A 26,692-nucleotide genomic window follows, 5' to 3' on the forward strand; every position below is an offset into this window, starting at 1 on the left:
TATTAACTATTACATTAGGAGGTTTTCATTGAAATTAAGCATTATCTTAATGCTTCATGTACTGAATGCATAATGAACTGAAAAAAGGAAAATACATTTTTGTATGTGTGGATAGTGCTATAAATAAAGAGCACAGATTCAACTTGTTTTCAGGGAGGAAGATTTGGAAGCAATCTTAATGTAAACGCTGTAGGGTAAGAGCCAACTAAATACCTGTAATTGGAGAGCCTCCATTTCTCCTGGGGTCAGTCCAAGTTAGAGATACGGAATCATGTCTGACATCCACAATATTGGGAGGTGGGGGAGCATCGGGCACATCTAGGAAAAAGTAGATAATGCAAGATTTATAATCAGGAATGTATTATAAATAAGCCAGAACCATGTTTTGCTTTATGTTTTCTGACCTTGAGACACTTACCAAATGGATGTCTAGCAACAATTGGCTCCGATTTCAGGCCCTCTCCTACACCGTATTTATTTTCGGCACTGACCCTGAAGGTGTATTCCATACCCTCATGAAGTCTCATGACTCTAAAGGTGGTTTTCTGGACAGCCGAGGCACATGTCACCCACTTGTTGTTTACAGAATCTCTCTTCTCTAGGATATAGTTGGTGATCTCAGAACCTCCGTCGTCCTTTGGAGGACCCCACTTTAAGGTCATGGCTTCTGCTGTGACTTCGTCAAATTTGATCGGTCCGGTGGGGATGCCAGGCTTGCCGACAACTTTTATGGACAGAGTTCCTTCCTTGGTGCCGGCAACATTCTTCAGTGTGATTGTGTATTTTCCAGCATCAGATTTTTGGCAGTCATTCACTACAAGAGTTGTGTTAACTGCAGATGACTCAACACTGACCCTTGTGTCTGTTGCTAGGGGATCTTCTCCTTTCTTCCAGGACACGGATGGAGCTGGCTTGCCTTTTATGGGGATCTTAAGACGGAAGTTGCTGTTTTCTTTAGCCAAGTAGCACAAATCAGGAAGGTCCTTTAAGTCAAGGTCAGGAGCCACTGTAAAACAGCAGAGATAAGTCATTGTTATTTGTAATGCCAGGCAGTTAATTTTTTCAGATCGTTATAGTTTTTAAAGGATTTTTACATAAGCCAGTGAGTAGGGCTCAAGAGGGCACTATTGATGACAAAGGGAAAATGGAGATGATGGCTGAAGGCTTACCGACATCATCCTTTGCCACAACAGTGATTTCACTTGGGGTCCCTTCTCCGTTTTCATTCTCAGCACTCACTCTGAAGGTGTATTCCTCCCCTTCAGTCAAATCTTTCATGGAATACTGTAAGTTTAGTGATTTCGTGACTCGTTGCCACTTATTTTCTTCAGTCAGGATATCAACGACATATCCGATAATTCTACTCCCACCATCGCTGCGAGGCTTTTTCCAGCCTATGCTACAAGATGCCTTGGTCACAGACGTCACTTTAAGGTCCACAACTGGTCCAGGGGTTTCTAAAGCAAAGGTGAAACGATAAGTCTAAGCCCTGGATAACCAAGGTAAGATGTCACTCAAAATGACGGGATGGTAGCTTATTTGCTCACCAGAAGCTTTCACGGCATCACATGTTTCACCGGGATCACCAATGCCGTACTCGTTTTCCGCAAACACCCTGAAGAAGTAGGATTTTCCTTCCTCCAAGTTAGAAACTCTGAAGCTTGTTTTGGAGCACTCTGTTGTCACGGTGGACCAGGACTTCCTCTCTGCGTCACGCTTTTCTACCACATAGTTTATGATGGGGCTTCCGCCATCAATAATGGGAGGATCCCAGGTAACATAAGCAGAATCTTTGGATATTTCTTTGACAGTCACATTGATGGGTGGCCCAGGAGTATCTGAATAAATAGTGGGTAAATAAGAAATGAATACGTAAAAAAATACACAGACTACATTTTAAGCATATATATGATTGTTTTTTCAAGTGGACTTACCAAGCACTTTCACTACAATGGTATATTCTTTTTGACCACAGCTGTTCTTCAGAGTCAAGATATATTTTCCTGCATCATATTTGTTCACATTTTCACAGCGCAAGAAAGTGTCAAAGTCAGTTGACTTTATGTCCAGTCCAATCCTTTCACTTAGATTGACATTTGGTTTAGACCAAGTTATCTTGGGAGGTGGACGTCCTTTTACTGGTACATACAGTCTCATTGTAACTCCAGCACGTAATATGAGTGTTTTCCTCAAATCAGCGTCAAGTTCTCCCTCAGGTGGAACTGTTTAATGTTGGAGTAAAGACAGAGTAATAATGGTCAAATGTATTTCCAAGAACTGGCCTGATCACTCCTAAAATATGTTTCTTTCCATAACTGATCTCTAGTTCTTTAGTAAATCCTTAATATGATCCTCAACACTTTTGCCAACTATTTTTAAAAATTTATTTATTTATTTATTTATTGGCTGCATTGGGTCTTCGTTGCTGCGTGCAGGCTTTCTCTAGTTGTGGCAAGCGGGGGCTACTCTTTGTTGTGGAGCACAGGCTGTAGGCACGCGGTCTTCAGTAGTTGTGGCTCGTGGGCTCTAGAGCGCAGGCCCAGTAGTTGTGGCACATGGCTTAGTTGCTCCGTGGCATGTGGGATCTTCCCCGACCAGGGCTCGAACCCGTGTCCCCTGCACTGGCAGGCAGATTCTTAACCACTGCGCTACCAGGGACGTCCCGTTGCCAATGATTTTAATACTCTGTAGCAATTACTGATCTTTCTATTTTCCAGTATCCTATAGGCAGACCCAAGTTTTCCCTGGAGGATCTGCATCTCATCTCATGAACCTTATATACTCTTAAACTCTCTGTATATTAAAAGTAGATGATTGGGTTTTGGCTTTCTTCCAGTGAAGGCACTCTGCTATATACTCTTCATTTCATTGTAAGAAGAAAAGTACACAGAGGGTGAAGTATAATACCAAGTAGTTCAAAGTAAAAGGAGCACTGATTAGGGTGAATAGAAGAAATGGTGAGAAGAGAAATTAAGATGATGGAGAGCTAACCCATTATATACTTATGGAGAGGGGTAGATTAGAAGAGAAAATAAAAACCTAAGAATGATAAATAGCTCACTACTTAGTTTAAAAAAATCTTTTTATTCTCAGAATAAAATTCCTATATTCCATATTCTTTTGAAGGCATGAAATTCTCATACTTGCATTCCATTTAGCTTGTTATACAATACCATAAAGTACCAACCCAGCTCTCCTAAAATGTACTGATACTTGTAGAGTTACCAACCCTGAAACTTAAAAATAAATAAATAAATCTACATAAGGGAGTTCCATACTCCCTCTTACAATATGACTGATGAGAAGAGTTCTGTATATATCTCCTGGTAATACTTACTTAAAATGTCCTTGGGACAGTGTTTATCTGGCACATCGCTGGGGTCACTATATCCTATCTTATTAACGGCATACACGCGGAACTGATATTCTGTGTTTTCCATCAGGCCGGTAACCTCAAAGCGGGTTTTCTGTAGCTTCTGTGGTAAATTGCACCTCACCCAGTTATCAGAATCAGCTCGTTTTACTTCAACAAGGTAACCAATGATAGGGCTACCACCGTCATAGGCTGGTTTGCCCCAAGATAGACTCACGGAGCTATGGGTTGTATCATATACTTTGGGAAAAGCTGGTGGACCAGGAGGATCTGAGGATAAATAATAATAGAAAATTTTCATTAAAACCTCATTCCCAGTTGTTGAATGTTGATTATAACACAGAATATTGGACTCTCTCATGAAAACTTACACAGAGGATCTTGGGCATAAGCAGCTTTGGATGCATCACTGGGTTTGCCTGGTCCAGCCTTATTTATAGCTGTAACTCGGAACTCATATTCCGTGCCTTCTTGGAGACCTGTTGCTTTTATCGTTCTTTCTATAACGGGTTTTCTGTTGACCTTAGTCCAGTTAATTGCCTGGGTTTCCCGCTTTTCAACCAAATAGCCAGTGATGGGGGAGCCGCCATCATCTGCTGGTGGTTTCCAGCTTACTGTCATGTGATCTTTGGTTATGTTGCTAATAACAGGAGGATCACAGCGTCCGGGTGGGTCTGCAGAGATTGATTGACAAGTTAATGTCCCAGTCTAAAAGGTAATATTTACATAGTAAAATGAGTTATTTGTAGTGAGGTGGATGGACCTGGAGTCTGTCATACAGAGTGAAGTAAGTCAGAAAGAAAAAAAATAAATACCGTATGCTAACACATATATATGGAATCTTAAAAAAAAATGGTTCTGAAGAATGTAGGGGCAGGACAGGAATAAAGACGCAGACGTAGAGAATGGACTTGAGGACACGGCGAGGGGGGAGGGGGAAGGGGAAGCTGGGACGAAGTGAGAGAGTGGCATGGACATATATACACTATCAAATGTAAAACAGATAGCGAGTGGGAAGCAGCCGCATAGCACAGGGAGATCAGCTCGGTGCTTTGTGAGCACCTAGAGGGGTGGGAGGGAGACGCAAGAGGGAGGGAATATAGGGATATATGTATAGCTGATTCACTTTGTTATAAAGCAGAAAGTAACACACCATTGTAAAGCAATTATACTCCAATAAGGATGTTTTTTAAAAAAGAGAAAAACCTTAGGAAAATGTTCTTACCATATGGGTTTTTAGCAATTGCTGGTTCAGTAAAGATCGGCTCGCCCACTCCGTATTTATTTTCAGCACAAATTCGGAACTGATACTCATGGCCCTCTATCAGTTTCTCCACGCTGCAGCTGGTGATGGGCACAGTGGCAGAGACTTGTGCCCAGTTGGGTCTGCTCGTTTCACGTTTGTCAACAACATAGTTGGTGATTTCTGAGCCTCCATCTTCAAGAGGAGGTTCCCAAGAAAGCATTGCACGATCTGAATACATTTTGTTGATTTTAACAGATGCTGGAGGACCTGGTTTATCTGAAAGGATAAGAAAGAAAAGTGAAGTCTTTCACTCACACATGTGAAATTAGGGAATCAGTAGAGTGGAGGTCTGGAGACCTGGGCTGCAGCCTTTATGTTGTCATTAACTTCCTATACGACCTTGGAAGTTACTTAATTTTTCTGAATCTCAATTTCCTCACATCTAAAATTATGTAACTGGAATATGTGATCTCTAGTGGTCTTTTCGTCTGTAAAACGCTGTTGTTCTGTGATGAGAATAATTCCGCGATGACGAAAGATACATCGAGATGGGTATCTCTTCTCACATATTATTTTGTAAATTCTATGATATCACATTAACCAAAGTGAAACATGAGATTCTAGTGAAGTGCTTTCGTTACCTAACACCTTGAGCTTGATGGTGGCTGATTTGGAGCCACTTGCGTTTTCGGCAGTGATGGTATAGTCCCCTGAGTCTTTCCGATTCACGCTGAACAGCTCCAGGGTACACAGGTTCCGCTGCATGGCCATCTTGATGCCTTCCGATGCTTTCAGCGGCGTCCCATCCTTCTTCCAAGAGACTGTGGGCATTGGTTTACCAAAAACAGTAGCATCCAGGCAAACGTTAGTTCCAGCTTTCACAGTGAGCAAAGATTTCATAGCCACACTCAGGTCTATCCTGGGAGGAACTGGAAAGAAATAAGATAAAAGGATTTAATATATACAAAGCTATATTATATAATTCTTACTGATAAAAGTAGTAAATTCATACGCTATCTTTTTCAAGATGAGATTTTTTTTTTAAGTAACATATTCATTATAAAAGAAATGCCGGAATCTGATAATGTTAACAGTATAAAGAAAAAGATCGCCCATCGTTCCAGCATCCTTAAAGCTTCACTCTTATCATTTTGGTGCATTTCTTTGGCATCTTTTTGTGCCTGTGCCTGTGTATGGTTAAAATTATGCAGTCCACACAGATTTGTGTCCTGTTTTTTAGTTTAGCATGTTATTAAGATTCTCCATAATCATAATTTTTAGTGTCTGTATACAAAGTACCTATCATTTTACTTGTCCTTATTTCCATAGATGTAGATTTAGTTTTTTTATTAGGAGAAATATACATTATGAGTGCTGTCCACCTTTGCCTGTAATGTTCAACAGAATCTTACCATTTTCTGCCACGATAGTCACTGGATCAGAAGGTTCAGAAGGCTGGCTAATGTTTACCGCAGTCTTGGCAATTGCTCTAAATTGATACTGAGCATTCTCTTCTAAGCCAGTAGCTGTGTACTCTTCCTGGGGAATCTGGTGAGGTGAAGTATTACACCGTACCCACTTATCACCAGGAAGTTTGCAAGCTTCTACGAAATAGCCAGTAATTTTGCTGCCTCCATCATGCTTTGGACGGGCCCAGATGAGGGACACAGTACTCTTGGAAACATCAATAACTTCAGGTTTTCCAGGAGGATCTAAAACCAAAAGAGATATTCTCAGCATTTATCTTAACAGCAGAAATTTTAAACTCTGTGTTTCACAGTATCACCCAGAACATATTCCTGAATGGAAACAGTAACCTTCAGAGACTCCAAGATTTAAATGTCCCCTCATAATACTTAAAAAAAAAAAAAAAATTACTCACCGACTGGCGTTCTCGCAGTTACATATTCAGTTGGTTTGCTGGGTGGGCTGGATCCAGCTTTATTTAGGGCATAGATTCTGAATGAATACTCAAGGCCTTCTATCAGGCCAGCACAGGGATATTCAGTTGACCGGACAGGGGTATCGTTAGCTTTCACCCAGAGCAAACTGTTTCTTTCTTTGCGTTCAATCAGGTAGCCGGTAATGGGGCTCCCTCCATCACTGTCTGGTCTGTCCCACGCCACAAATATGCAGTCTTTGTTGACTTTAGTGACTCGTGCATTCTTGGGTTCACTGGGAACATCTGGAGATGAAGATCAGGGAAATATCAGTTTCTAGCCTAAGTAACAGACTAGAAAGAAAACACAATTTTTTTTTTCTTCCTGAAAGAAACATACCAAATGGGAACTCAGCCAGCATCTTTGGAGATGTGAGAGGCTCTGAAATGCCAAACCGATTCTCAGCACGGACCCGGAAGATATACTCTTGGCCTGGGATCAGTTTTCCAACCCTGCAGGAAGTTTTTGTCACTGAAGCTAGCGCTGTCACCCAGTCACCCCTGCTCACGTCACACTTCTCCACTATGTAATTGGTGACGTTACTGCCTCCGTCCTCCAGGGGGATGTGCCACGACAGGGAGCAAGCATTGGCATCTATGTCAGAAATGTCAAATGGAGGCTGAGGGGGTCCAGGAGCATCTGCATGAACCGAGAGGAAAGAAATATAAGAATAGGGATTTGACTGGAAAAAATGTTTCTGATATTCATATTTGGATGGCCATTTGTCTAACACGTAACCTACCCATGACGATAACTCTGATTTTCTGAGTGTCTGTCCCAGAACTGTTCTCTGCAGTGAGGCTATAGTAACCGCTGTCTTTCCTAGTAACATCTTTTATGATCAGAACTGAAGAATTGTCTGCTTTATGTACTGCCAGGTGGCTGGATGGGACAACTTCATCTTCTCCTTTTTTCCATTTACAGATAGGATGAGGCTTTCCATACACATGGGCTTCAATTCGGAGTTTCTTCCCAGCTTTGATAATAACTTGCTCTGGCATAAGGATCTTGGGTGGCACTAAAAGTAAGATGAAGATACATTAATTTGGTGGGGAGGTTAAATTTCCTCTGGTGGGGAACTATACTAGTGCTTTTCAAACTGTGGATTGCAACCCATTAGTGGGCTCAGATTAATGTTTGCATTACTGCTAATACTTTTTAAAGAGAATGGAATCGAAATGAATTGAGACTATCTGAGGCCAGCATACATGATAAGAATGGGTGTTGCTTTAAGAAACTTTTTCTAAGTCATATACATGTACGTGTCACCTGTGTCCGGATTTAAGGTGTGTTTGTGGGTCCAGATGTTTCCAAACCACTGTTTTCTACTATATTTCAAGTATTTCTGGAACTAGATTCTTCAGGGATAAACATCTACATGTCAAAAGAAAATCCTCATAAACTTTCATCCCATGGGAAACGACTCTGACTACTTACACAGCTGTGCTTTGGCTTCATACACTCCCTCAGCTTCTCTTGGCAAACTGACTCCAACGGCATTTCTGGCCGCTACCCTAAATTTGTATTTCTTTCCTTCCGTGAGGCCGGTGACGACAAGGCTGAGGTCTTTCACCACCGAGTACTCTGTCCAGCGGCCTGCAGGCTGCTCTTCTTCTCTGTAACTAACGATGTAGCCGTCGACCTTAGCGCCTCCGTCGCGCAGGGGAGGTAACCAGGCCAATGCAGCGCTGTTCTTTGTCATTTCAGTAACTTCTAGTTTCCTGGGGGGATCTGGCTCACCTAGAAGAAAAAACCACCCAGGTAACCTAATCCATCCCTTTGGAAATACGCACAAATGTTTTCGTATGCCACTTGCTTCAAAGTATATGGAAACTATGGTTCGGGATGTTGAAAGTAAAAAGGACACGGATGAGTCAGATCAAAAAAGTCTTCCATGAGTGAGTTAGATATTTTTGTACTGTTTAGGTTTCTATAAGTGAAGGCCCTTTCATTAGTGGAGTAAAATGTTTTGGTATCTTGATTTTGCTGAGGTCGGGGACTAGAGTTAAAAGGAGGGAGAGAAAGGATGTTACTTACTTAGAGGATCTGTTGCGAGCACTGGTTTGGGGACGTCTGTTGGGACACCGGGGCCATACTCATTGACAGCAGTTACTCTGAAGAAATACTCAGTCCCAGGGACAAGATTGGTGACGTGGAAGCTCGTTTTCTTGACTTCTGGGGTGACTGTTGACCACGTCTTTCTATCTGCCTCACGTTTCTGCACAATGTAATGTGTCACTTGGCTCCCACCATCGTTCTCGGGAGGGGCCCAGGAAATGTGGCATGATGTTTTAGTGACATCCGAAACTTTTAAATCAGACACAGGTCCGGGAGTATCTGTGAAGGACGACAAAATCATATATACGAGTCCCCTCAGCCTCCTTATTAACTAAGGCATTTTTGAAGGGGACAAAGATGCTTTTTTATAACCCACCTAATACTCTGACATTCACGAACACGGCCTTTTCTCCTGCCAGGTTCACAAGCGTCAAGGAATATTTTCCTGAGTCATCACGGGTAGAATTGGGGATGACGAGGAAGGCCATAGTATCAACCAGATCAACTTGTCCCTTTCTGACCACGTTGTCAATACCCACTTTTCGCCAAGTGACCTTAGGGGCTGGTCGCCCTCTCACTATGGCAAATAGTCGAATAGGGCATCCTGCTCTCACTGTGACCAGTTTTCTCATGCTGGCGTCCAAATCAATCTCCGGAGGTTCTGCAATAGGCACGCAAGTTGTCAGTTGACTTCAGAATGTGGGGAAATCATGTGAGAAGTGAAACATGAATGAATCAAGTGATAACATAGGGCCTCACCTAGGATTTCTTTAGGTTTAATAGCATCCTTTAGTTCTGCAGGGCGCCCAATGCCAACTTGGTTTTGGGCACAAACCCTGAACTCATATTCCTGGTTTTCATCCAAGCTGGTCACGGTGAATTCCATGCGAACGAGTTGCGCTGCAGCACTACACCTCTTCCAGCCTTCATCAGGTGATGTATCTGGTCTCTTTGGTCTCATTTCCACAACATATCCAATGATTGGTGCGCCACCATCATACACCGGTTTTCCCCACCCAAGAGTTATGGAAGTTTTGGTTGTATCAACCACTTTGAGATTGGTTGGTGGACCAGGTGGTTCTGAAAGTAAATTATATAAGAAAACATTTACACATGGTTAACAACTACTAGTGGTATGTTAATGAGTAATTCTATATAGTCCATCCTTAATTAATCAGATAGTACATTCAATTTCTCAATTACTCAGTCCTCCTTATTTTCCTTCATAAAATTAGAATCTACCATTGTTTGTACATTTTAGGTGATTTGGTAAAAGATCTATTGGAAAACTACTGGCTAAGATTAAAGTTTTGATGCTGTGGATTTAACTTATTTGTCTAGTACCTCTGTGCCTGAGATTAAGAGTTGGTGTAATACCAGAAAAAGCAAGAACATCATACCTATGGGGTCTTTTGCCACCACTGGCCTTGAGGGCAAGCTTGGTTCTCCAATTCCAACTTCATTTTCTGCCTTGACACGGAACTGATATTCATGTCCTGGGAGGAGATTCTGTACTTTCAAACGTCTCTCAGGGATCGCACTCTTGTTGACAGGGACCCATCGTGTTGAATGTTTTTCCTTTTTCTCCAAATAGTATCCTGTGATGGACTTTCCACCGTCATATTCAGGTGGCGTCCAAACCACAGTCATCTCTTCGTTGCTTACTTTCGTGACTTCTGGGGTGTCAGGGCGACCAGGTCTGTCATATTTGGTTTTTGCAATGACTGGTTTACTTTCTGTTGGAGGCCCTGTGCCTATTTTATTTTCTGCACGGACTCTGAAAATATATTCATTCCCTTCTATGAGACGTGTTACTGTAGTACCAGGTGTTAAGACAGTAGCAGAAAAGGTAGACCAAACCATTCTCTTGCTCTCACATTTTTCTAAAATATAATTTTGGATTTCACAGCCACCATCATCCTCTGGTGGATCCCAGCGAAGAGAACACCTATCACTACACACATCAACAATTTTCAGATTTCTTATAGGCCCAGGCTTATCTAAAACATTGACAGTGGCAAAGGCCACAAAACTGCCAGCTGTGTTAGTTGCTGTAATTACATATTTACCACCATCACTTCGCTTTGCTTTAGTAAGAGAAAATTTAGATGAATCACCACTGGTAACAATCTTGGCCCTTGGTGATCTTGTTAAGTCTGTCGCGTCTTTGTCCTTGGTCCATGAAACTTCTGGAAATGGTTTGCCTCTAACACCTGCCTCAAGTCGAATGGTGTCCCCTGCTTTGACAGTTAGCACACCACTTAATTTCAGATCAAGTACTGGTTTCTGCAGGTCTTCCTTTACAACAACTTCCTCTGTCTTCACCCAGTCACTTTCCCCACCTTCATTCTTCGTTTGCACTCTGAACTCATAAATCTGGTTTTCAACACATTTGTCAACCATGTAGTGGGTTTCTTTAATGCTTCCTTTATGCACTCTTTCCCAGTCATCAGAGCCCTTCAGCTTCCTTTCAACATGATATGATAGATTTGGGCTACCACCATCATAATCAGGCCGCCTCCATTTTAGGTAGACAAATGTCTTTCCTTTATCTGCAATATGAAGGTTTTCAGGCTCACCTGGTCTATCAATAGGGTTAATAGCCAGAATTGGAGTTTTCGTTTCAGTGGTTGGCCCAACACCTACTTTATTCTCTGCACAAACTCGGAAATAGTATTCATTGTTGGCTAAAAGGTTGGCCTTGATTAATCGCTTAGTGACATCTGAAGCAACAATTGACCAGCCTTTCTGGTTTGGTTTGCGATATTCCACTATGAAGTTTGTTATTTCTGAGCCACCGTTATCTAGAGGGTTTTCCCAAGAAATTGTACAGTTCTCTTTGGTTACATTGCTGATCTTTAAATTCTGGCAAGGCCCAGGTCTGTCAAGGACATTAACAATAGCAGAACCTTGGGCATGTCCACTGCTGTTCTTGGCTGAGATGATATACTTTCCATGATCAGCTCTAACAGCTTCTTTAATTTGCAACTCAGCACGAGGTAGATCGTGAATTAGGTCAACCCGCTTTTCTCGGGCCAATACTTTGCCTTCCTTGGACCAAGTTATGTCTGGTTGAGGTCTGCCTTTGACCCGAGCAAGAATGCGGATAGTTTGGCCCACTCTAACGGTAATAATATCACGACAGGTAACATCAAGTTCTACTTCTGGAGGATGAAGGATGTCCTTTGCAATTACAGATTCTGCTAGTTCTCTTGGCTCTCCCTCTCCCACAATATTAGCTGCCTTTATACGGAATCTGTACTCATTTCCTTCAATTAGTCCAGGTACTCTAAAGGCACATTGCCTAATGAGTTCATCTTTATTAATCCTGCTCCACTGTGTCGCTCCAGCTTTCTGACATTCCACTACATAGCCCAGAATGGGGCTACCACCATCACTGAGAGGCTTTGTCCACACCAGGTCAGCTGTTTCTCTGGTCTTGTCTTTCAGCTTAGGATTAATAGGTGGTCCAGGTGGTTTGATGGGCCGGCAAGCTTTTATTGGATCAGAACTTGGGGACGGGTTGCTTAGTCCTGCAAGATTCTCAGCAGAAACTCTAAACTCATATGTATTTCCCTCATAGAGTCCAGTCACTCTAAACTTCAGGTCCGCTAGAGGTGTTTTGTTGACCCTCATCCATTTGCCTGTTACTTCTCGACGTTCCACATAGTAACCAGTTATTGGACTGCCACCATCAGATTTTGGCAGAGTCCAAGACACTGTTGCAGCATTTTCAGTAATGTCAGTAACTACTGGTTTACCAGGAGGAGATGGAGGACTAAACTTATGTTTAGCAACAGTAGGTATGGAGTCAAGGGGAGGGCCAACACCAATCTTATTCTCTGCTTTCACTCGGAAGACATATTCACAGCCCTTCTGCAGATGTGGGACTTTCAGCTTTGTCTTACTGCTTCCTGAAGAGACAACACCCCATGTGTCTTTCTTTGTGTCTTTTTTCTCAACAATATAATTTATCACAGGGCTTCCTCCATCATCCTTAGGTGGCTGCCATGAGATAGTCATATGTTCAGGGGTAACTTCCAGAATATTAATAGGGCCTGTTGGTGGACCAGGAACATCAAGAACAGTAAGATGTACAGCCACTGTTTTGGTGCCAGCTGCATTGGAAACTGTGATCTGATATTCCCCAGTGTCTCTCCTTAAGCAGTTCTTAATGGTGAGTACTGATGAGAAGTTGTCAGTTTCAACTGTATAGTGTTCATCTGTTTTAATCTCATTCCCATCAGTTGTCCACTTTGCGGTAGGAACAGGTACACCTCTTATAATGGCAGGGAATCTGACTGTAGTTCCAGCTTTTACCACAAGGCCTTCAATTAATTTCACATCCAGCTCCACAGATGGAGGCACTGGAAAGGAAACATGAGGAAATTAGATTTTGATTTTCACAATGTGAATAATTTAAAAAAGAAAGAAAATAATTCCAATCTAAAAATTACCTAGTTTTTCTTGACATTCTATTGGGATAGTTGTGTCAGGAAGACCAAGACCCACAATGTTTTCAGCTTTTACACGGAACCTATAGGTCTTTCCCTGTTGTAGTCCGGTAACAACACACTCTGAGTTTGTCACAGTCTTGAACTTAATCCAGTCTTGGGTGCCCTCTTCTTGATATTCCACCAAATATCCAGTGATTGGAGAGCCACCATCACGATCTGGCTTATTCCAAACAAGGGAGACTTCAGTCTTGTCAACATCTACATGGTGTAGGTTCTTGGGTGGCCCTGGAGGATCTTTTAAGAAGAAGAAGGTATGATGAATAAACAATATTCTCAAAGACAGTAAAACAGTACTTTTGTATCCAAAGAGAGCAACTTACGTAGGGGATCCAGAGCCTTGATGGGTTTAGATGTTTCTACGAAAGGACCACGTCCATACTGGTTCTCAGCAGCTACTCGGAAGAGATACTGACTGCCTTCAGTAAGATGTTTAGCAAAGTGGCTCTTTTTCTTTGATGTAGTTGAAAGAGGTGACCACTGGGCACTGGCAACATCTCTCCTCTCAACCACATAATTTGTAATAACAGAACCACCATCATCCAGTGGTTCCTTCCAAGTAAGGTAACAAGAATCTTTCCTAATTTCACTGACTTCCAGATCTCTAGGTGGCCCAGGCTTATCTGAAAAGTGTTAAGTAATGCAGTTATATAGGTGATTTAATCCAGATAAGAACTCAAAATGTATTTAGAGTTACTTTTATATGCTGTTGCATTAAGTACATCACAAGCACTAAAATTCTTACCTAATACCAGTACTTTTACTGAGACAGTTTTTGAACCAGCTGGATTCTCCACTGTTAAGGAATAAATTCCACCATCTTCATGGGCAGCATTACAAATTTCAAGCTTGCTACCAACTGGAGTAACATCAATTCTTGCTTTAGTTGGAGCCTCTCTGTCTTCTTTTTTCCAAGTTACTTTTGGGAATGGCACTCCTTTGATGACGGCACTAAGTCTTAGAGTATCACCAACCCTTATGTGTTGTTCTCTAGCCATGTTGGCATCAAGAATCAACTCAGGGGGTTCTAGGATAAAGAGAACAGTACTTACAGATTTGTTTTGTTAAAGTATTTTACACTTAAGCATAGACAGCGAAACCTGTCTTCCTTGCAAAGGCAGCTGAGAACATTATACTCACCAAGTCTGTCTTTTACTAGCACTGGCTCGGGAACATGAGCTGGATCTGATTCACTGGCTACATTGACTGCTCGTACTCTGAACTTATAGGATTGACCATCCTGAAGACCAGTGACTTTATAGTTAGTTTCAGGACATGACTCAGGAGTGTGATTGGCTCTTTTCCATTCTTCATCTCCAACTTTCTGGTATTCAACAATATAACCCAGAATCTTGCTCCCTCCATCATGACGTGGTGGCAGCCAGGTTAGATCAACTGAATTATGTGTTGTACCTATTGCTTCAGGATTAATAGGTGGACTTGGTTTCACTACATAATAAAAGAGAAAACCAAAAAGGAGTTAGAATATAGCTGAAAACAAAGTTGGATAAAATGAAAGCTGAAAGAATGCTTTAGTACTATACCAATTGGATCTTTAGCAAAGACTGGTTTGGATGGTGGGCTTGGGTCTCCAATACCAATTTGGTTTTCTGCAGAAACCCGGAATTCATACTGACACCCTTCTAGAAGATCAGGAACCGTAAATTTAGTGTATGGATGGATAGGCTCTTTGGTAACTCTAGCCCATCGTTTAGACATAGTTTCCCTCTTTTCCAGGATGTAGTTTGTGATGGGCTTTCCTCCATCATTTGGCTTGTTCCAGGTGACTAATGCAGAGTCTTTGGTAACTTCTGTCACAATTGGCTGGTCAGGTGCATCAGGAACCCCTATAACAAACATTAGCAAAATATGTTAGAAATTTAATTCTTCCTGTTAACCATATCAAACATTGAATCACTGAAAAGAAATATGGTGCATACTGAAACGTTCTTTGGCTTTCATTGAATCAGACACCAGAGGATCACTTATTCCATACAGATTTTCAGCATGTATCCGGAAAATATAATCTTTTCCTTCAAGCAGTTTAGAAACTTTGTATGTTGTTTTAGCACTTGCAGATGTCACAGGCATCCAAACGTCTTTGCCCACTTCCTTCTTCTCAATAATATAATTAGTAATTTCACTGCCTCCATCATCTAAAGGTGGCTTCCAAGAGATAACCATGTAATCTTTGGTCACCTCATCAAAAACAACTGGTCCTACCGGTGGTCCAGGACGGTCTGAGAAAAAAAAAAAAAAATCACACCACACAATGTTATTTCCACTTCTGCTTTGGAAAGAACAGAATGTCTCTAATTCTTGCTAAATAATACTTACCAACGACATTAACTTTACAGAAACCTTTCCTGGAGCCTGTACTGTTCTCCACAACCACACAGTATTTGCCAGAATCTGAACGCTTGGCCTTGAGCTTCTCTAGAGCAAGTGTTGTTGGCGAGGTCTTTATATGAGTGCGATCATCTTCTAGCACATCAACTTCATCTTTGAACCAAGTAACCTTAGGCTTTGGTTTGCCTGAGTAACGGCCAGTGAGGGCAAAAGCTTCACCAACTCGAATCGTGAGTTTATCTCTGAAGTCGAGGTCAAGCGTTGGAGGAGCTGAAATGTATAATTATAAAGGAAAGTCAGTTTGATGTCTTAAGGTAAACCTATAAGTGTACAAGTTTTCAAAGTGTAAGCTGCATTTGACACATACCTAGCTCATCCTTGCAAGTGATTGGCTTGGTGCAAAATGATGGTTTGCCTTGTCCAACAATATTGATGGCACTGACACGGTACTCATAGGTATCGCCTTCTTTTAAGCCTTTCACAGTGTACTTCCTACTAAGCAAGTTGTCATTTGTAACTCTGTGGAACTTCTCAGTTCCAATGAGACGGCTTTCTAGGACATAGTTGATAATTTCGGATCCGCCATCATACTTAGGGGGATTCCAAGTCAAAGTAACAGAATCTTTAGTAACTTCTTTGACTTCTAGGTCTTCAGGACGCTCTGGTACAGCTGCAAGTGTGGAATGACAGACAAATGTCATGTTAAGAATGTAATAGAAAATATAGTAAATAATGCTTTTTGAGGATTGCCTTTAAACATTAAACTATTTGTTTTGATAAGTAATAAAAGAAATCTCAACGTAAAATGAGTAGAGCTGAAAGGCACTCAATACAGTCTAATTTCCAGATGAGGAAATAGAGGTTCATTGAGGCCAAATAATTCAGGAAAGTCCCCCAGAGTTGGCAGTTTTAATGTTTTCTAATTTATTTAAAAAAAATGTTTTGGCCGCGCCACACGGCCTGTGGGATCTTAGTTCCCTGAGCAGGGATCGAACCCGCCTGCCACCCCACCACACTGGAAGCTCAGAGTCCTAACCACTGGACTTCCAGGGAAGTCCCCAGAGCTGGTAGTTTTAGAGTTAGGAAAATACTTCATGATCATGCCATTAAGTTGGAAATTAAAAAAAGAATCCATGTAGTATTACATGGGAGGATTTGAAGAATCATATATTCCCACAATCTCTTTCACAGTCACGTTCAAATACTACCAACATCAGAGACTACGTATTTGCCTAATGAATGCTTTTGCCAAACAAGTGGAATGTTTGGCATTTGTGTACCTACTTTGTCACTATAGTCTTTTATTAAATGAGTGAAAAAGTGATAAAAGATGAAATTGTTTTCAATTGTACTTACTTATTGGATCTCTTATGACAAGTGCATCTGTTGTCTCAACAAACGGGCCCATACCAATACTATTTTCAGCTGCAATTCGGAAAAAGTAGGCTTTTCCTTGAATGAGACCCTGGACGGTGGCATTTTGTCGGGTAACTGTGTATGTCACTGGGGTCCATGCTCTGCGGTCTTCTTCCCGCTTTTCAATGACATAATTGGTGACTGGAGAGCCTCCATCATCTTCTGGAGAAAACCATGTCAGTTTGCAGGAGTCGTTGGTTAGGTTGTGAGACAGGAATGGTATTCCAACAGGACCTGGCACATCTGGAAATAAGAGGAAAAGGTTTTCAGTTGTTCGACATCAGTGGACTACTGGGCTCAATATTTGTTACCCTCTGTTTTTAAAAGGGAGACAAAAATGTGTTATGAAAAGAGTGAGATTTTGTGTTTATTAATTGATCTGTTTTATTTTTTTTTCTTTCCTTGGTGTCTATATTCAACCATATTTTAAAATGAAGTAGGTTTGCAGTAGTTACTGGCTGCCCCTGCTTTAGTAGAAACTGAAGGAACAGTTTTATACATATATATATAGGTGTGTGTGTGTGTATATATATATACACACACACATATATACATACACACACACACACTTTTTTTTTTTTAGTAATTTGTGAATCAGATAAGAGGTCAATGTCGGGAGGAAAATGCACAGAGGGAGATAGGAGAGGGGTGAAGAGTGGCATGACTACTTTTTGTGTCCAGTTTACTCTCCAGAGGGGAAAGGGGGAGAGAATTTTTTTCTGGGTGACCAGTGAATCTGAGCAGCACAGGAGACCCCAAATCTCAGAATGACCTTTGAGAGGTTTGGAATTTAACCTGGAAGTACACCAGTTCTTAAAGTAATAGCCATTGGACAGAAGACTGTTAAGGAGTTTGAAACAAGCTTGAAGGACCATTGCTCAATGAGATTTTTTTTCCTCATGCCATTTTCACTAATGAAAGCAAAACATGTTTTCATAATATTATGTTCAATAGAGAACATTTTCACATAAAAACTGGGCGTTTGGAGTATGGCTGTGCCTAGAGATGTGCTGAGAGAGAGATCTGAGTGGGAGGGCTTCACTTTCTGAGCAAATCACTGGAGTATAGCAGCCAGTGAGAGGCATGAACAAGCCTTGTAGAGTTCAACTCGATATTCGGTGACTAGAAATGCAATATTGATAACCAAATACGATGCTTCTCTTCAATTAGAATACTGACACCTTCAAAGGGACTTTTGTCTTATTATGATAACTGACAGGTCCTATGATGTGAAAATGGTCAACCTTAGCAAATTGTTAAACATTCATGGACATTTTCAGGAAAGCTGCTTTTATGAAAACTATATAATAACATAGTAAATGCGTATGGTGGCATGTTATATAAAAAGGCAGCACATAAGACTTTATAGTAGGAGTACAGCCATATAAAATATGGATAGGATACAAAAAGGAGGAAATTTAAAAAATGCTAATAGTGGTCAATGGGATTGTGGGTGATTTTTCTTATGTTCCAAAATATTTGTAACATAGTTTTTTAAAAAAATAATATAGCTTTATTGTAGATGAAATAAAGTGTTATTTTTTAAAGACGCATGGACGAATTGAAGTTGTTACCTAATACATCAACGATAATTGTCTTCTTTCTTTCCCCCCCTGCATTTTTAGCAAGAAGAGCATAAACGCCTTGGTGGCTCCTCTGGCAATTCTTGATGACCATGGATGAGCTAATGGCTGTGGTCTCAATGGTGGCCTCTTGAGGTAAAGCTCTTTCATTCATACTCCAGGTAACGGTTGGAGGAGGCTTGCCAGATACATAGGCGATGATCCGAATCACCCCTCCGGCGTGGACCACAATTCTGTCTCTGACGCTGGCATCTAACTGAAGGTCAGGTAATACTGGAAAACAATTGAAAATAACAAATGTGCTTTTCATTTCCAATACAAAACGCAAATATTGATAAAATAATAGAAATATTAGTAAGTACCAATTCTGTCCTTCATTTCAATGGCATCTGTGACTTCTCCAGGTTCTCCGATGCCGGCAATGTTGACTGCTCTAACTCTAAATTTGTAGAATGCTCCCTCTTTTAATCCTGTCACAACAAGTTTCATTCCTCTCACTTCTCTTTCTTTAGCCTAGGGAAAAATCACAAGCATTTTATAATTAGAATACAGTAGTACTTTCTTATCCGTGGTTTTGTTTTCTGTGGTTTCATTTACTTGAAGTCAACGGAAACCTAAAAGTATTAAATGGAAAACAATTCCACAAAGAAACAATTCATCAGTTTTAAATTGCATTCCATTCTGAGTAACGTAATGAAATCTTGGGCTATCCTGCTCCATCCCTGCCCAGTAAGTGAACTAGCCCTTTGTCCATCTTATTCACACTGTATATGCTACCGGCGCATTAATAAAGATAAAACATAGTATATATAGAGAGAGCTCGGTACTATCCGTGGTTTCAGGCATCCACTGGGGTCTTGGAATATATCCCTTGGGAATCGGTGGGACTATTGTAGTTTTTTGTTTTAATAGCTTTCCAAAGCATAGCAACAGCATATTTACTCTCTTTGGGAAAATTGTTGCCACTTTAGGTTCTAGGGATCAGATATTACAGGTAAATACTGAATGGAAGGAATTATGTTTTAAAATATTGTCAAGTTATTGGAAAAAACTGTACTGTTTACTTATTCCATCCTTTTTATATGTATATCTATGTACATTTTATTATATAATTTGATAAAATAATAGGTTCTTTTTTTGAATTTTATTATACAGCAGGTTCTCATTAGTTATATTGATTTTATACATGTTAGTGTATACATGTCAATCCCAATCTCCCAGTTCATCCCACCACCCCCACCCCGCCCCCGGCCACTTGCTTTCCCCGCTTGGTGTCCATTCGTTTGTTTTCTACATCCGTGTCTCTATTTCTGCCCTGCAAACTGGTTCATCTGTACCATTTTTCTAGATTCCACATAATATGCGTTACTTATTCCATCTTTTCAGGCTTTATAGCCAAAAGATAAGTTAACAGGAACATGACTTAACTTTTGATTAGTTCTTTTGAACTAAGAGATGTTTGGATTATCAGTTCAATTATAATGTTATTTTTCGGATTTCGTAATAAAAAAATACAGATAGGAGTTAATGGGATTGAGAATAATTACTAAATGTTCAGTTTATTCATAGTACATTTCCATAATGCGAAGTGTTAGCTACCTTTTCCCATTCTTCTTTTCCTTCTTCTTTATATTCAACAATGTATCCCGTTATTTTGGATCCACCATCTTTTAGTGGGGGAGACCACTCCAAATCCGCAGATGATTTAGTCCAGTCTGTGACTTTGGGAAATGGAGGTCCAGGAGGGGCTGGAAAGAACCAGTATGTGTTAGTATCTTGACTTTTCCATGGCACTTTTGGGGGGCGGGGGGGGGAGAATGGTTTTAAGGCTTACCAACGGGATCTCTAGCAGTCACTGGGTCTGATGGAAGACTTGCTGGACCCACACCAGCAGCATTGATTGCGTATACCCGGAATTGATAATCAGAACCTTCAATAAGACCAGTCACTTTATAAGAAACACCCAAAGTCATGGCTTTGATAGGATCTCGGTTAACTCTCTTCCATCTCTTTGAAGTGGTGTCTTTCATTTCTAGCCAGTATCCTGTCACAGGAGAGCCTCCATCGTATTCTGGCTCTTCCCAGTTGACAGTCATGGAGCTTCGAGTCACACTGCTAACTGTTGGTTTATCTGGTGCTCCAGGGACAGCTGTGACAAAAATCACAGTGATTTATAAGAAATTATGAAAAACACAAATAAGAATGACTTTGAATGTGAAACATGTCCTACTTACAGAAGAGGTTTCTTGCTGTTTCTGGTTCACTGTCAAGAGGTTCCCCAATGCCATATTTATTCTGGGCCATGATTCGGAATACATATTCATGGTCTTCTAGCAATTTTGGAATTGTGTACGTGCACTCTTTAGGTTCGCTGGAGACACGCACCCAGGTCTTCCTGTTAGCTTCTCTTTTCTCAATTACGTAGTTTGTAATCTTAGACCCACCATCATCTTTAGGTGGAAGCCAAGATAATGTCATTTGATCTGCTGAAATAGATTCGAACTTTACTGGTCCCACTGGAGGGCCAGGGCGACCTAAAATGGTTTAAAAAAAGAAAACTTTATGAGGAGAATGAACTTAAAGACAGATATTACGTTTATGGACAGAAAATCTTGTAGTTTTAATAAAACCATGTAATCTTTACCAAGGACATTCAGTCTCATTTCCTTTGATGCTGTTCCTAGATTATTCACAGCTGTGATGGTATATAAGCCAGTGTCACTCCTGCGAGACTGTGGAATAACTAGAGTGCAGGTATCATCCACCACCAGTTTGTTGACATGGGTGTCATAGACAACAGGTTCTTTGTTATCAGGCTTCTTTGGAGGAGCTTTAAACCAGGTTAGTGTCGGGAATGGCACACCTTTAATTTTGGCCACGATGCTAACATCAGTTCCTTCTTCAACCTCCATGAATTCTTTTAGCTCAATTGAAGGTGGGCCTGGATTATTTTTAAAAAAAACAAAAACGTTGTCATTAGGAACATAAAACAAACAATAAAGGATCGAAAGTAGAATTCACAGTGACGATAAAGCTATTTGATCTACTATAAGCAGGCTTTATAGCCCTACCTGACATAAAGAACAGATCTGTCTTCAGCTAATTTATACCAGTTTAGGGAACAGGCATATGTGCTCATCATCTTTTATTGATCTACATGTGGCTGTGTATCAGCTACTGTCTCTCTCTTACCTGGCATCATTATGATTGTAGATATTGAAAAAGGGCAGAGAGAAGTGAAACTATAGTATCTTAGACTTGGGAGTTCTTTCATGATATTCCCTAATATTTATGCAGAGTTAATGAGGGGACCTACTTTGTTTGTTCTGAGATGAATTCCCCTTTTAAGAAATATAACTAACTGCTAGTAGAAGCAAAGCAATTTTCCATTTTTCATGAATTTAGTATAAGAATATGCACAGGGAGTACTGACTACAGCTTTCCTAAATTTAGAAGAGAGAACTAACAAATACACAGCAGTAGTGATGGTAACAATAATGAGAGGAAGAATTATTACCATGTTTGTGTGGATATTTTATCTCTTAAAGTAGATATATCTTTTTCTCAAATGGAGAAAATCATGTAGTTTTAATAAAACCATGTAACCTTTACCAAGGATATTCAATCTCATTTCCTTTGATGCTGTGCCCAGATTATTGCCCAGATTATATGGCTGTGATGGTATATAAGTTTCTACTTAAGAAAAAGAAACTCGATTGTGAAGATAAATGGGTCTCAGCAGTTGCTAAGCAAATAACTGGTTACTTCCTGCCCTTTTTGAGGAGCATGCAGAGGAACTGTTTTAACTTCTGGTAAGTAAAAGAGCCTGCCATGGAGAAAAATTAGAGTAAGGAAATTCCAAACAGTATCTCCTTTCAGTAAGGGAAAGGTAATATGTACAGAAATAGGATAATTCTGTGGAAGTTGAGGGCATGAGTGATTGGGTAATGGGCCCACGTCCAGACTCAACCCATGGTAGCTTCTGACGTACAGAGACATCTCTCTTTATTTTGGACTGTTCTTGAGTATCTAGGAAGGCATTCATGAAGAGGACATTCTCTGATAGATAACGCATTGGTACTTACATGTCTGGTCTTTGACAGTCACGGGGCCAACAGTGGCTGAAGGTTTGCTGACTCCTGCGGCATTGACAGCTTTGACTCTGAATTCATATTCCCCACCCTCTACCAGGTCTTCCACCGTAAACTCCAGTTCTTCCACATCGCGCTTATTGCACTGTTTCCATGCTTCTTTCTTTGTCCCAGTAGGATCCCACGCAAGGCACTCAACAATATAGTGGGTGACAGGGGAGCCCCCATCATTCTTTGGGGGTTTCCATGACAGGTGTACTGTGTTCTTTGTTATAAGGCCAATCTTGAGTTTAATAGGGGGATCAGGAGGATCTTTAAAAATAGTTAAAGAAAGTATTAATCATTATTTATAACAATATATTTCAAGTTTAGGAAGCTACTTTAATCTGAGACTTAGAAACTTACATATTGGATCTCTGGCAGTGGTCCTCTGAATGGTTTCCACGGGAGCACCAATACCAAAACGGTTTTGTGCCCGCACGCGGAAGAAGTATTCCTGTTCAGAGATGAGGTCAGGAACTACAAATGAAGTGCTTCCACAGTTTGGATTGACTTTAGTCCAAGCTTTTCCATCAATAGTCCTCTTCTCGATAACATAGCCTTTGATCCTGTCTCCTCCATCATCATCCGGCATCTTCCATGTAAGCCTGCAACTACCCCTTGTGATGTCACTGACTTTCAGATCTTTGGGTGGCCCTGGTACATCTGTTGGATGCAAATCACAATATAAACAGTGGTGCCTTGTTTAAAATAATTTGTTCTTATTCCATAATAACTTTTAAAGTCTTTCTTACCCATGACTTTAACTCTGCAATTTGCAGTCTTTTGTCCTGCTTTATTCTTGGCTGTGATGCTGTATTTGCCTGAATGAGATCGTTTACATTCCGGAATAATAATTACGGATGAGTTTTCAGCAGTCTCCAGCTGTACAAAGAAAATAGCAGTCATACACTGGATGAAATAATAGCAGTATTGAAGTCAATCAGATTCTGAATCATTTCAGTTTTTTGGTTTTTTTTTTTTTACCTGTGCATCTTCAGGTATGTCATGAACCCCATCCTATTAGAAAAGAAGATAGTCAGTTATAGTGTAAATATTCCTTAGAGTGAGTCAATGGGAGATGCAGAGAATTATAATTTTCTTACCTTCATTGCCTTCTTTGCCTTTCCGTCAAATTCCCAAGATGATTTTGGTGTTGGGCGTCCCTTGATGACAGCAGGAATCCTAATGTGTGTGCCAGCTTGACAAATCAGACAGTCTTGTGCTCCAATGTCAATGAAAATTTCTGGTACCTCTGTAATACCATGGATAATATAACAGGATTTAGCTCACCTCTTTCAAAAAAGTAATTGACATGTCTTCAACAAATGAATCAATTTCAGAATAAGATCAAAAGATGAATACATAAATGGATTAAGGACTAGTACCTTGAATATCAGTGGCAGGGATCTCTCCAGTTGTATCACTTGGTTCAGATTCACCAGCTTCATTGACAGCTTTCACTCGGAATCTGTACTTCCTGAGCTCTTTCAAATTCGGCACCACACATTCACAGATAGTTAGAAGTTTGTCTGGTTCGTTTACGCTTTTCCAGTCAGTACTACCTTCTTCTTGCATTTCTACAATGTATCCTTTGATTGGACTGCCACCATCTTTGGCTGGAGGTTTCCATGCTAGTGAGATGCTTGACTTTGTTTTATCTTTGACCTCTGGGCGAGAAGGTGGCCCAGGTGGATCTAATAAATAAATTTTAAAAAATCAGATTTTGAAGCTGGTGGGATGATAGATTTATATACTATAAGAATGTTTTACTGTACCTGATCATATCTTATTTTTAATCTATTAAAATATTAAAATAGGAATGCCAAAGGAATAAATTACCTTCTGGAGAAGAGAAATGTAAGAAAATCTATTTTCATTTAGCATTAATGTGAAAACAAAGAAAGCAAACAACTAACTGGGAGTAGAAAGATTACTGACTAGCTCTAGATAGAGAAATATTCTATTTACACACAATCGGTGGAAAGCTATTTTACTTTTGAGATCCTTTTGAAGAGATTCTGCAATATTCTCTACTAAAAGCTTATTTTAATTTAACCTACCATAATATTAAAATTAAAAAATTATGTAATCATTAGCTGGTAAACCTTTGAACACAAACTAATCTTAAGCCCTTTACTGTAGCCATTGACCCTGTCCCTAATCAAGTGACAATCCATCACATTTCTGACAGTGCTTTACGATTACGGAAATTCTTTTACTCCATTCATCTTTTTAATCATAGCTCTTTCCTCTCCAGTGCCTAGGACAGCTCTTTGCACATAGCATATGTTTACTACCAACTTGCAGAATGAATGACTAATTTATTTTTTATAATATGCTCTGTATAGAACTTAGATTATTTTAAGTCTTTTTAACAAATAGCTGAATTTTTTTTTCCCACAGAAAATCCATTTATATAGCAAATGAAATTAATCATTAAGGCCATGGTATTTTAATTTTTGAACCGATCTGCTCATAGATCTTTCAGAATTTTTTCTTTCTTTTATTTGACCTCACAGACTGTGCTTGAAGATCTTTTATCTTTATTCAATATGTACTATTGAAAATTTAACAACCTTTTGCTTTTGTTGAACTCCTACTGGAGGGTCTGACTGTTTAGTGAGGGAGATAATTTCCACAGTAGCTAATTAATGAGAGAGAGGCTTATTTAAGGTATGGGAGCAGAGAGGAGCTTATAGTCCAGGGTCTTTATTATTGTGATTCCTCATACAACACTAGATTTAATCTAAGTGTTTAAACACTGTATGAGTTTTTGTATGTGTGTGTATGCATATACATGTATATGTACATATTAGATATGTGTGCATAGTGTGTGTGTATATGTATACACACATACATATATACTTCTGATAGTCTATATAAGTATGAAACTTTTTATTTTAATAAATAAAATAATTTGGCATAGAAATGTACAAGAAATTTTAGAGCAGAACTATCCATTTAGTGGCTTTGCCCTTGATAAATTCCAGAAATGGAAGCATACTTACATATGGGATCTCCTGCAACAGCTAGGTCTGATGGTTCACTGGGAGAGCCAACTCCTGCAGCGTTTATTGCCATCGCTCTGAACTGGTATTTAACATCTTCAATCAAATGGGGAACATTAAATTCCACGCCTTTCAATCCCACTTTGGTTATCGGTGCTCGGCTAACACGTGACCAGTAGGCACCTCCCTCTTCTCTCTTCTCCAGCCAGTAGCCAGTAATTGGAGAGCCACCATTGTCCAGAGGAGGAGTCCAGCTCACTAGCATCGACCCTTTGGTGCGCTCCAAAACTTTTGGCTTTCCCGGAGGTCCAGGAGTGTGATAAGGATCTTGAATGACCACTTTATCTGATTTGCATTCATCGCTGGTTCCGTATTTATTCACTGCCCTAACTCGGAACTCATACTGACCATTGGGGATAAGTTTCCAGATCTAGAAATCAGATGAATAATAATTTTTTTAAAACAATATACTTACATTGATTTTTCACTTGTTATAAAATTCCAGTTATTTTGGTAGGGAAGACTGTAAAAAGAAATACTTCTATAAACTCAGTTATCTGAGTTTCTCCACTCAAACGTGGAGGGAGTCTTTTAAAATGAGAATGTGTAAATTTATTGCACCTAATAGTGGCTCTCTCAAGTAAAAGAGGATCTGTATACCAAAGTATTTACTAAGTGGCTTTATGTGCAAGATGCTGAAAACTATACTTAAACTTTTTGTGTGTGGTTTTGAGTTTAATCATTAAATTCCAAGGTCATGCTAGAATGATGTTAATTCAGAGTTATGTCCTTTAAGTGTGCATAGGAAAATACTTAGAAGAGTTTACCCCATATTTCCTCTCTACAGCAGTGTTGGTGACTTCTTCCCATTCAGCTTTCTTCCTGCTTGCATCGCGTTTGTCAATGACATAATGGGTGATTTCACCCCCACCATTGTCTAGAGGGGCATCCCATGTTAAGTAGCAAGATTCAGCTTTAATGTCAATAACAGCAAGATTTCTTGGTGGGGATGGACGATCTGAAAAGGAACCAAAGGAGGAGATTGAGAGGCAAATTCTTAAACAGACACTGG

General features: G+C 40.2%; 1 protein-coding gene across 1 annotated transcript in view; it reads right to left on the reverse strand.

The window, feature by feature from the left end:
* TTN (titin) overlaps positions 1-26,692 on the reverse strand; it is a 283,596-nt gene that overhangs the window by 51,555 nt on the left and 205,349 nt on the right. Inside the window, exons 235-275 of the mRNA XM_067026386.1 lie at positions 26,448-26,638; positions 25,621-26,050; positions 23,998-24,306; positions 23,716-23,864; positions 23,597-23,629; positions 23,365-23,494; positions 22,976-23,275; positions 22,565-22,882; positions 21,124-21,420; positions 20,714-21,013; positions 20,314-20,628; positions 20,079-20,227; positions 18,842-18,992; positions 18,471-18,752; positions 16,837-17,139; positions 15,848-16,150; positions 15,469-15,750; positions 15,072-15,371; positions 14,676-14,978; positions 14,272-14,580; positions 13,877-14,158; positions 13,455-13,754; positions 13,075-13,368; positions 10,018-12,984; positions 9,377-9,697; positions 8,994-9,278; positions 8,597-8,896; positions 7,997-8,299; positions 7,302-7,577; positions 6,899-7,198; positions 6,502-6,804; positions 6,032-6,331; positions 5,261-5,548; positions 4,599-4,895; positions 3,745-4,047; positions 3,338-3,643; positions 1,935-2,222; positions 1,548-1,838; positions 1,170-1,457; positions 419-1,006; positions 214-318 (exon numbers count right to left, since the gene is read on the reverse strand). Of these exons, the coding sequence (XP_066882487.1) occupies positions 214-318; positions 419-1,006; positions 1,170-1,457; positions 1,548-1,838; positions 1,935-2,222; positions 3,338-3,643; positions 3,745-4,047; positions 4,599-4,895; positions 5,261-5,548; positions 6,032-6,331; positions 6,502-6,804; positions 6,899-7,198; positions 7,302-7,577; positions 7,997-8,299; positions 8,597-8,896; positions 8,994-9,278; positions 9,377-9,697; positions 10,018-12,984; positions 13,075-13,368; positions 13,455-13,754; positions 13,877-14,158; positions 14,272-14,580; positions 14,676-14,978; positions 15,072-15,371; positions 15,469-15,750; positions 15,848-16,150; positions 16,837-17,139; positions 18,471-18,752; positions 18,842-18,992; positions 20,079-20,227; positions 20,314-20,628; positions 20,714-21,013; positions 21,124-21,420; positions 22,565-22,882; positions 22,976-23,275; positions 23,365-23,494; positions 23,597-23,629; positions 23,716-23,864; positions 23,998-24,306; positions 25,621-26,050; positions 26,448-26,638 (14,139 nt within the window). The remainder of the gene's footprint in view (positions 1-213; positions 319-418; positions 1,007-1,169; positions 1,458-1,547; positions 1,839-1,934; positions 2,223-3,337; positions 3,644-3,744; positions 4,048-4,598; positions 4,896-5,260; positions 5,549-6,031; positions 6,332-6,501; positions 6,805-6,898; positions 7,199-7,301; positions 7,578-7,996; positions 8,300-8,596; positions 8,897-8,993; positions 9,279-9,376; positions 9,698-10,017; positions 12,985-13,074; positions 13,369-13,454; positions 13,755-13,876; positions 14,159-14,271; positions 14,581-14,675; positions 14,979-15,071; positions 15,372-15,468; positions 15,751-15,847; positions 16,151-16,836; positions 17,140-18,470; positions 18,753-18,841; positions 18,993-20,078; positions 20,228-20,313; positions 20,629-20,713; positions 21,014-21,123; positions 21,421-22,564; positions 22,883-22,975; positions 23,276-23,364; positions 23,495-23,596; positions 23,630-23,715; positions 23,865-23,997; positions 24,307-25,620; positions 26,051-26,447; positions 26,639-26,692) is intronic.

Source organism: Kogia breviceps, chromosome 2 (assembly GCF_026419965.1).
Source record: "Kogia breviceps isolate mKogBre1 chromosome 2, mKogBre1 haplotype 1, whole genome shotgun sequence".
In the NCBI taxonomy this organism is placed as follows: Eukaryota; Metazoa; Chordata; class Mammalia; order Artiodactyla; family Physeteridae; genus Kogia; species Kogia breviceps.